Source organism: Liolophura sinensis, chromosome 6 (assembly GCF_032854445.1).
Source record: "Liolophura sinensis isolate JHLJ2023 chromosome 6, CUHK_Ljap_v2, whole genome shotgun sequence".
NCBI lineage: Eukaryota > Metazoa > Mollusca > Polyplacophora > Chitonida > Chitonidae > Liolophura > Liolophura sinensis.
The window spans coordinates 17,434,435-17,445,898 of NC_088300.1; the positions used below are offsets into that span (position 1 = coordinate 17,434,435).

The 11,464-nt window shown below is 41.7% G+C and overlaps 1 protein-coding gene across 1 annotated transcript; it reads right to left on the bottom strand.

The window, feature by feature from the left end:
* Positions 1-2,967: 2,967 nt before the first annotated feature.
* On the bottom strand, positions 2,968-9,676 carry LOC135466572 (protein FosB-like). The gene is made up of 4 exons (XM_064744125.1): positions 9,394-9,676; positions 7,243-7,614; positions 5,545-5,652; positions 2,968-5,337 (listed from the first exon to the last, which is right to left on the bottom strand). Exons 1-4 carry the CDS (start codon positions 9,520-9,522, stop codon positions 4,777-4,779), a joined length of 1,170 nt encoding a protein of 389 aa, XP_064600195.1. The 5' UTR covers positions 9,523-9,676; the 3' UTR covers positions 2,968-4,776.
* Between the last annotated feature and the right edge of the window lie 1,788 nt (positions 9,677-11,464).

Consider the following 11,464-nt stretch of genomic DNA (forward strand, 5'->3'; position numbering starts at 1 on the left):
CGTTACCTCCTCCCATAAAACTGACCGTCATGTAGTGTAACACGGAAGTCAGTAAATGAATAAATTTTACAACGGTGAACATAATTATATGAGTGAAAAGAACATAGCAGAACAAGGGGACCCCGCCGCCCGTCCCAACCTCAACCCAAGCCTCACCTCCCCCCTGAAATACGCGATAAAATTCCATAGCTATAGGCTACGTGGATCCCATCACGTAGCTTTTTTTTAGTCTAAACCTACATTAAGGAAGTTCATATTTTTAGAAGTTCAAACTGAGGTAGATCAGTTTTAACTAATTTGCTATCCACTGGTTGTTGAACTCGTATGGACCGTGGCGTGCGGAAATTTGCCTTTCTGTAGGAATTGCCATGTCTCCACTCCATGCACCTGTCTTCCCACCCCTCAGCGTAATACCAGAGATATTCACTTTTTGAATTCCGACAGTTATTGAGTAGCTATAGCCTTAATCTATAGGACACATTACAAGTGACCACGTACCTGCACGGTTGTTATTTATTTGATTGGTATTTCACGCCGAACTCAAGAATGTTTCACCTTCCCACGTACCGAAGAGGAAGCCAGCATGAGCTGGACTTGAAATCATAACGACCACATTGGTGACAGGCTCCAGGGTCATTGTGCCGCGCTGGCACGCTATAAGCACCTCATTCACGGATGACCCCTATACATCTGTTAGATACGCGTGCTGTATGTACACATCAGCCGATAGATGCAGTGTAAAACAATTATGCATATTATCTCACGTTACACTTTTCACTGTCGTTTCAGAGCTTTTCCCCGCACTCCTATCAAGACTTTTATAGCTCTGACCCTAAGGTGCATGAGTTACGTAAGACCACTGGGGCCTGTTCTAATCTATATCCCATGTCAGGTATTGTTTTTGTGAAGCTGAGTGTTTGCCGTTATGTACGTTATGAGTGCAACGGTCACAAAATACAAAACGCAACCAGCACAAACACCTCTATTATGTGCTTTGGCTATTGCAAGGTCGTATTGTCTTCAATCTTTACCAACGAGTTGAGCATTTAATCATGCATAAATAATATCGCTGTATAACTGCAATTCCCTAATGTTTTTATTTATATGGATAAATAACAATATGGATAAATGTACCATATATTTTGATTTTCCTATATTTACGAAAATATAACACAAAATGCACCCCCTCCCCCCACCTCTCCACTACCACGTGTTAGCTTCCCACCACGTGGTGAGTGTTACGTAATAATCACATGGTAGACCTCTAAAACGGAAGAATTCAAGTGATAAGGCCTCATGATAATGCCATTTGCAATCCAGTTGGTTAATAACTCATTTGACAACGGTGACCAAATTATAACACATATGACTTATATACACACATTGGAAGGATACATGTTGAATAATTATTAATATTCAGTGATATAATATATATGTGCTTTATTCTTCATCACAGATAACACCACTGGCTGCATCAAATGTATCAGTACCAATGTACCAATAGTATACAGAATGCGACCAGTTTGGATCCGACTGATATTTACATAGACAAACAGGAACAACCTACGCAAACCGGAAATACGCAGCTCTGAAGATTGTGACATGTTAAACTGTTTCAACCAGGAAGAAGTTGTGTATATATTTCAGGCTGACAAAAATAAATGTCCGCGTGACAATTAATAAAAAGATAAAAAGCCTAGTATGAAACTGGCTTTCAAATAATTGTGCAATGTATAAACACACCAAACATGAGTGAATCAACCAATCAACGAATGAATAATATGACATTATTAAGAAGAAAACAGAGGTAAAAAAAACCCACTCTGTACAAAGTGGTATACAGTATATTTTGGCAAAAATAACATATAACACGTGCACACACACTGCTGTATGTGTCAATGCTTCACAAAATTTGTGCTTCTAGCTTGAGGTAAATTCAAATCAATTGTACAAAATTTGTGCTTTTAGGGTGAGGCAAAATCAAGATCAGAATTGTATAGATATGAATATTTTTACCTACAAGCTCCTCTATGTTGCAATAACATTTCTCATATATACCTGACACACTAAAAAGATTTCCATTCACAACAGGGTATTACTCAGAAATGAAATGTATCCAGCGGGCAAGTTGGGTTCCAGGTTGTATTTATATAGGAGTACACCGTGTAATAAATATGTTCGAAGAAAATGACAATATAGTTAGATAGGACTGTTCTGGCCAACGGACTAACCGTGGGCCAGAACTGGAGAACAGTTCATTCTGATAAATCTATTCATCGTAGGCTTAACCCAAACTGTACGTCACGATTAACAGATGGGAAAGGGGGCCCATGCACTTTCGCAAATTAAACTTAGAAAGGATATTTTCCTCTACAAAGTACTTAAACTTAGGGTACACTCACGGATAAAAGTTTTTGAATAAAGTTTCATGAAAATGCCCTACATGTAGCTCAGTACACCAAACGACTAATCCGGTGTAATGCACCTCTTAGCTAAACACGCCATTTATAATCCATCAAATACTGAACCTGGTTAACAAACGCAGGTGTTCAGTCGCATAACTTTGGCGGCATGGACTCGCCCTGAAACAAGGTGACACAGTATATATACATACACCTAATGACTCCTCGTCGTCATGTGGCTGACAGATTGTTAAGTACGACGTTAAACCCTCAGCATTCATTCATTCAGTCAGTCGCACAATGAGTTAATGTATACCTCTGTAGGAAAAACGTTTATCTATTTCAGCACTGTGTGAAGACCTCTCCCAACATGGTACTATCTTTCTTACATTAAACATTGCCATGTTTATGTCTACGGGTGCTTGCGTTGACTGGTGCACAATATACTCCGACTTTCATTCACTTTAATAGAACCAAAACACCGTTGTGAGGAACATTTCACTGAAGATGGATCGGTAAATCAGTCCGTCAGTCGTCAATTGAATGAACAGTCTGGACAAACCAGTAAGTTTCAAATGTTTTATTACTTATATATTACCATGCATATACACACGAAATGTGTACGACTATGGAAATGACGTGACAAACGTGAAATGGATTTTGATAGCGAAATATACACTTAATGATCTTAATGATCAATATTTAGAATGCATTTTGCAGAACACAGATTTGCATGAACAGGAACGCAGATTGACATGCAGCCTTTAATAGCACGACGCAGCAATAACAGTTTGTCGCCATCATATATACAGCCAGTTAGCACACGAAAGTACCTTAGTCTACTGTCTATAAGCCCACAATTACATGTATATAAAAACAAACTGTTTCAGCGAGCATGACAATCTCATAAGACATACCATTCCAGCCAAATGTAGTACGTACGACGTAAAGGGAAGACTTATATATAAATACAATATAAATATTTCGTAGCACCTGGCATCTGTAATATGTAGATCCAAAATGTAAAGTTTAAAAAAACTGCCGTCTTCGGTGTACCGTTGGAGACATAGTGAATGTATACATAGATAGACGTCACCGGCTCAACGCACGTATATACGAGCGGTTATGGCACGTTCAGGCAACCAACTCGTCAAAAATACCCAGAAATAGTATCATCAAAATTACATTCAAACAGCCTTGGTACAAAAAAATGGTAAAGATCATATGCATAAGTTGATGGATATTTAACACTGAGGATAGCATATAGCTGACTTGGTTCTTTGCATAGTAGACACACTATGTAAATATCTCAATAAGATCTCGGTCTTAAGGCTTATCAGAACTTGGAAAACTCCGCGGCGTTATTAACCGGTTGAAATCAAACAGTATCTCTGCTAGTGGCTTTAGAGGCCGAATCCGGGCTTAGAAAGAGAGAGGATTCTCGTCACATGGGAACAAGCTGTATCGGCAGGCTTCACATCGCTGTGTTTGGAACCACCAGAGCTTACTGGCATTCCCAACACACTCCATTGTTTGCTAGTGCAATTATTCTCATAAAACCGAGCCTTCTCTGCCAAATGTACAAAACGTGAGCGCGGGAGGTTTCCTCGGTATGGAAGACCGTCACTAACACGGTGCTGGTCGAAACAATCGTGCTGAAACTACGCCATATCCCACATTCCATCATAAAGACGAGAGAAGACAAGATTTGACGGCTAAATTTGAACCTACAGGGCCATAGACTTGCTCAAATCCGCTTAGAACACGCCTCGAAATTATAAATACAAGAGTAAACAATTGCTTTTGAGCAAAACAAGCTTTTCCAAATTCAGCACTAAAAAAACGACACAAAATAATTACCTTTGACCACTAACTTTTAACAAATATCGAAACTTTAATAACAGAAAAGTGGAGCAGAAAATTATATTTGTAGAAGTTAACAAACAAAAAAGCATTTGTACAGCACATATGCCCAAATATAAAATATATAAACTATTGAAACATATTCATAACTTCTGAATCTCGACCACGTGACCGGCACGGGACTTTCTAGATCCATAACCAAAGAGCAACAAAGCCCGACTGTCTTCACAAAATACTGAGAAACAAAATCTAACATTTTAAACACCGCGATGCTTTCTAATGGCTCTGCATCGGCTACTGGCATTATCAGACAATAAAAAGTCCACTTAGTCTTTTTTTCTTTGCTGCATGACCATAACCAGATACTGCTGGGGATACTGCATGATTCAGCAGTTTTTCCATCGTCACATGAACAAAATTACAAAACAGCCATGTTCAGATGAACAATGTTTTTTTTAAATTGTCTCAAAAGTTTGAAATATAAAATGCCTCCTCCGCAGCAGCATCAGTATCACAATGAGATGAGAGTTGGTGAAGTGACGCCGTCAGGGCTATTGTCTGCCGAGTTCCTATGGATCTGACTAGCGCAAGATGGACCCCCGATAGGCGTCAAACCACTGTGCCCGTCAAACCCATCAAAGCTAAAGAATCCGCTAGATGGCGTGGTGATGGAGATTCCTGTAGCAGATGACAGTGTGACCTGGGCTAGAGATCTGGCTGGCGCTGGTTTGGCCTGGAGAGGCAGAGTGCTGGGTCGGGAACAGGGGTGGAGAGAGTGATGGTCAGGCTTCATCCCACACTGACTACCGTACTCATCCACGTAATCAGGTAATTCCTGTTTGATGGTGGTGATGCCGTTTGGAAATGCGGCTGCACCGTTGCTGCTATGGTCAGTTTCCGCCCCACAAGCAGAATGGAACTCTGGCTTTATTCGGGATTTTTCCATGATACCATCGGCCTTACATAACGGCTTGTGAGCCTGGAGAATGAACTCTAGCTGATCCTTTTGCTTCTGAAGAGTTTGTATCTCAGATTCCAATGAAGATCTTTCGTCTTCAAGTTTGTCCGTCTCCTAAAAGGATAAAGAGAATTCAGGGTTCAGAGTGACGCAAAGCCATGAGCACAACAAACATTGTTGTTGTTGAAATCAGATAGGAGCAGTGGGTGTGAACAATGGTGAGATGGTTTAGGCGTGCGTGGGAGATAAACAGGTCAAATTAGTCATTAGGCCTTGGCACATTCTGATAAAACGTAATAACCAAGCAGGATAGGTGCTTACCGTTATCAATCGGTTTGTATGATCTACTCTCCTCTGGCGGCATTTGGCGGCAGCCACTTTGTTCCTCTCTCGCCGAACTCTCCTCCTCTCGATTTCTTCGGGAGAAGCCTGTGGTACACAAAAACAAAGAAATACATTAATTGCAAATATGAACACGAACATATATGTATAAACATAGTAAAACATTAACAGTGAAACTTGAACAAACTAACATAGTATTTCCAACAATAACAGCCTGTGTAGTAAACATCTGTCGGTAACAGCTCACAATATTAACCCTGTATATATCGTACAACCTACAAGCTGTCTGTAACTCACATGTCGCGATGTATTCAATCGGATTCGAGGGTAGACCTCCGGCATGTAAAATGGATGAGGGGTTTGCTGTGGGTGGTAGGGAAAGTGATGACTGTTGTTCGCCCGGTAACTCAAGTCCTGTGGGGCCTGGTAGTGTTCAGTCTCGTGAGACCAAGCCATGGGGTAGCCCGCGGAGTTCATCCTGATGAACCAGACACCACGACTCAGCCAATAACTTGCTAAATGAGTGTCCCGTCTCAATACAGTATACTTCACAGGTGAAAAAATTTAGAGGATCGGACAGCGGGTAGATCGTGGAAAACAGGGGAGCGCCACCAGTGTATAACAGTGAATGACTGGCTGTCGTAGTTGTCCGCGCTTTAAGAACTCCCCCTGCCCACAGCTTTCAGTGACGGTTTTCCGCTTGTGTCGCTCAGACCAGGAACTAGCATTTATCAACCACCTTCATGTATTAAAAGCCTTTCCGTTGAGTTTCCGCAGTAATTTTACAAGCAGAATACCCCGAGGGTATATATTTCAGCACAAAGCTTCAGCGTATCGCTATAAGAGGTTCATTGTCCGAGGTCTAATTAGAGTGGTCGAGCTGAGGCCGTGGGATTCAGGTGATTTCGCTCAGGGGCGAAGCTGTCGACACACCGGGATTTCCCGACCCCCAACCGAAGACACACGGGCATGTGAGTTACAGGGATTATAAACACTATATATATGTGAGACGTAATATTAGAGCAGTTTATTGACAGAAGTACTGCGAAAGTGTAACCTCATTTCGTAACTATATGCGAGCCTCTCATCATTATACTTCGAACATTTCGGTATGTCGGATGGGATTATCACCCACTAAACGTTTCGTAAAACTCTCATCACTATAATTGTCTCTTCATATTCAAGAACATAGAAATTACCGCTTATCCATAGATAGACGTTAAGCTTAATGTATGCCACAACAGTAAATATTTACAGTATGTTCCCAAAGCGAAATAAAAATAAATCCATATGTAAAGCCATTTCGCTATGATGTGTTTTGCTACATTTTCCAAATAGATATTTTCTTGCTAGATTTGATATTATTTTATTTCATCTTATAAAAGGGGAATTTTGCTATGCGTCTTTTCATTACTACGCGTTCTTTTGATAAGAAGGCGACTCCTGCTTAAGCCTGTGTACACTTATCACACAAATCGGAAGTTAAGCTTAAAGAAAGCCACGACTTAGTGAAATCTTGATTTAAGCAGTTAAGTTCTTCAACTTTGGCTGCATTCTATTACCCATCCTCCAATTTCAGATATTCTCTTACAAAAGTTTGATTCTGTTTATCTATAATTTACGATTTAAATGATGGCCACCACATACGATATTCTACAAGAACAGATGGTGTCTTACGTTTGAGGAGAACTCGAGATCATCATCCAGACGCCGGGATTTCCTTCCCCTGGCTGAGGGATAAGAGGTACCGGTAACAACAGCCTTGCCTGAGCCCTGTCGAGAGGTCTTAGTGGCTGGACCCATCCACTCTTGGTCACTATCACTGTAGTCATAGTGGTCCGGTGTGCCACCTGGGGTCTGGTCCGAGCCCGAGATCGGATCCACGATGGGCGGGACGAAGCCGCTCTGGGTGAGAGGGTCATGTCCCCCGGAGTTCACGGGCACGGACTGGAGCTCGATGAACGTCTGTTCGATGTTAGCCAGCGTGGTAGGTGTGAGTGTGGGCGTGGTTCCTGTGGTCACTCCACTGGCGTACGCCGGTAAGGTGTACTGTGGATGGAAATAATGCATGTTCATGTAATCAGGCATGTGGTACTGAAGCATGGTTACGGGTAATGCCACGTAGCCTCGGGGGACAGCAGCTCACTGACTAAGTTGAGGACAAGTATATCCACAGTAAGGCACCAGGTAAGTCCGCGGGGAGTGGAAGGTGCAATATAACTGTCCGCAGGGGGTGATTGCTAAACTTCAGAGAAAGTAACGGTCTGCAGTGCGGTGCTGTCAACTGACACACTGTGAATGGCTCAACCACCACCTATTACTCATACTATATAACACTGGCCTACTGACACTGTTTTTTTTTTCTCTGCGAAGCACAGTGTGTTTCCGCTCCGGTGACTGGTTGGCCAGCATACAGCTGATTTACATGTATGTGTTTAACAGGCCAATTTCTATTTCTCGATCTCTTGGGGTAGAGAACACGAGGGGTCGTATAAGTTGAGGAGAGATCCCGCGTCGGCCACGGTCTCTCTCACACGGGAGATGGAGACAGCAGCGTTTTTCCAGGCGGATCGATACGTTTGGACTAGGGTCACGTTGCAAGCATCGGCATCGACAGGCCCTAAGAAAGGCTGTCTAGCACGTAAAGGGTAACAATAAATAATTGAACACCAAACACAACTATATTTGAATGAAATGTTGAATGGACAAAAAGTTGCTGTTCCTCGACAAGGGGTGAAATTTTGACACGGAGAATGTTATTTGAGTTTCCATGGGTTCGATTTAGGGTTACCTGAGGAATTGTCATGGGCAGACATACAGTCGTTCAAGTTCAAAGTCAAGAAAAACTTATCGGCAGGAAAATCAATTTGCGAACCGGGACGACAAAAACTATGCACCAGACATACACAGAGAGGGTGAAACACTTCAGCAGCCCAAAAGTCCAATGCAGTGAAATGATCGAAAGGCAAATTTTAAATTCGACCTTTTATTAAAGACGTATGGCAGTGCTAAAAGGGTAGTTGATGCCCGCACAGTGCCGGGGAATGCGACCGGGTCTTGCTGTCTTGAGAGCCGTGGTAGTATGACAGGGATGTGACGTGATAGGGGCTGAACTTAACTGTCGCCAAATTTAAACTTCCTACAAGAAAGTGTAGTGGGCCAAATCAATTTTCTGACGTGAAACGGATTTTTCACCGAAATGTGAGCTTATACCAACAGATTCGCAAAAGTGATTGATTACGTCATGTGAACTCGGGATCAATTGAAAGGCAAATACATACCTAGGAATATTCTCAGCCTCATCGACTGATTGACTGACTGATTGATTTATCAGAGGGTATCTATCCAGACACAATCATATCACCTTTATTGCACTTGTATACCTGCATTGCGCCCGTACGCTAGCACATTCCATATAACATGGTTTGCGCTGATCTTGTGTCAAAGCGGGTCAACCGACACCTCCACCCCTCCATACCCTCCCCCAATTCAGTCGAAAGGCGTCAGTTCCAGCTTGATTTATGAATTGTTTTTTATCTTAATTAAAATGTGTCATTAGACAACCTAATGAAACAGTGGGCTGGGGGGTGAGGGTGGGGTGTCAGATGAAAGTTTCGTCAGTGAATATACAGAACTGAACCAGGGACACACCGACTGAACCATACTCTAGAGCCTCCCATGGCTAGGTCAAGCCATAACCTCCATTGTTTGGTCATGGAGCTCAACGCTTTGGATAGGAGAAATTCCCACAGCCCTTCACAACATGTAAAACTCCATTCCACTTTAATAACTCTCCCTCACAAATACACATTAGACAGTCTAACTTACCGTAGGAGCCGCTGGCTCCCCGTTTGCCATGGACGACAAGATATCGGCGACGTATTTAGACTCGCTGGCTATCCCGGCCTGAGATTGTGAGTCCTCTGAGGTACTGTCCGAGGGATTTCTGTTGTACATCGCTGACCACAAAGAAAAACTGTGCTTGCCAGTTATAATATTTAGTTCTCGGGAAGAAAATCGTAGTAGAAGTGTGGCCAGAAGTCGCTGGCTTCCGGAGAATCTCCTGCTCCAAGTTGCGATGACTCACTGGTTTGTAACTTGTGGAGGGAAAATACCTCTACGGGCTTATAATATACAGTCTGAGTCATCGGCCGGTTATAGCGTAATGGTCTATATTTAGAAACATTACCTCACCGTTCCGGAATAGCTGGGTCACGTGGTCGCTACATATGGCCTCTAGTGTTGACGTCACCGATCGATTGACGTATGCTCTTATTTCTGGTTTTGTTGTTTACCAAGGTAAACAACCATAATATCGTCTTAAACATAATGCAAATTAATATAACCCGACACAGCTATAATCATCTGGAGCTGTGTGTATTGAAATACGCTCTCTTAGCAGTGATTATTGTAAAGTTAGCCGTCCCGAAGTGATGATCATAGCCACGCCCTTTATACCCATATATAGAATAACCATGACGGTTTTATTCTCATTCATATTTATGTATTCTTTACATCTGTGGCCACGAAGCTTGGGTTGACCTGTTTTTTTGTTTGGTTGTTTTTTTTTTTTCTGTTTTGTTTTTTTTACTGCAGGGGAAGGTTCTAGAAATAAGTTTAGAAACGCCTGTTCAGATCACATTTACTTTTAGCACACATAATTATTACTTAAACTCATATTACATTATGTACATTTCAACAGGAATGCAACTTAATTGCTGTGGCTTTATTTTAAATCTGCTGGCATGTACAGCCAGGCCAGCATGACCTCAAGCTTACATACGGATTCATACGTACAAGGAGTTAAACTGAAGTGAGTGACCTCCATGGGACTAGGTTTGTAAACATATCTCTGTAAAGCTGATACTGAGTCAAGATTAAGCCGTGATCTATGACCGTCGCGGAACACCACGACCAAAGTCCGAAATACTCTCATGTATAATAGGCCGAGTAACTTCGGTATGACGTCACACCTTGTGCTCACGAGGCTCAGTTTAGCTGCATCATGAACTCAGTACTGTTATATTACGCAACGTCCAGCCAAACTTCAGTAAGATTGCTATAAAGAGTCCCAATTACTTAACCAGCCTTGTTGGGTTATTTCATATTTTAGATAGATGAATGGTTTTCCAAACGTAGACAATGGCCATGACTTTCAGTGTATGCGTTAACTTGATTAAGTGGAATGTATGCATGAATGTATGCTTTGGATTTTAAGTCGTACTTAAAACGACTACGTATGCAAACATACGATGACGACGAGGAGTCACTTATGCGTGTGCACATATACTGTCTTCTGTGTGGCAGTGCGAGTCCATGCTGCCAGATTAAGTGGATTGACTCTCAATCACTTGAAATAGTGCAGTGATGTTAACCATAGACTAAAAGTTGAACAAGTTTAATCACTTTTACCGTATGTTATAACTTGAATGACTTTGATTGCATTTACCATACATGTATGTTATAACTTAAATAAATTTGATCACTTTTACCGTATGCTATAACTTGAATAACTTTGATCACTTTTACCATATGGTATAATTATTACCCTATGTGATATAATTTGAATCAGTTTCATTATTTTTACCGGACTGGTTCCGATAGCACAGTTAGTAGAGCGTCCGCTTCGTGTGCGGGAGATCCATGGTCGATCCATGGTCAATCCTGGGTCGATTCCTACCAAACCTTAAAAAAGAGGAAGTTATCAATTCCTCGCTTGGCGTTAAGACAATAATTTAAGCAAGCGGAATGAGTTTTACCATTTAATTAGACTATGATTTTGACAGGTATGGTAGCTTTCCCTTGTCGTCCATTCCATAAAGGTTGAATGAATTTCATCAGTAGATTACAGCTTTTACGGGTATGAAGAGTTTCAAAAGTAAACTGTAACTTGAAGAGC

Bases quoted from the DNA above. Each gene is read 5' to 3' on its own strand.
- LOC135466572 (XM_064744125.1), bottom strand. From the start codon at position 9,522: ATGTACAACAGAAATCCCTCGGACAGTACCTCAGAGGACTCACAATCT. The intron at 5,653-7,242 runs GTAAGACACCAT...TGTGTACCACAG, and splicing joins ATCTCGAGTTCTCCTCAAAC to GCTTCTCCCGAAGAAATCGA. The intron at 5,338-5,544 runs GTAAGCACCTAT...TTATCCTTTTAG, and splicing joins ATACAAACCGATTGATAACG to GAGACGGACAAACTTGAAGA.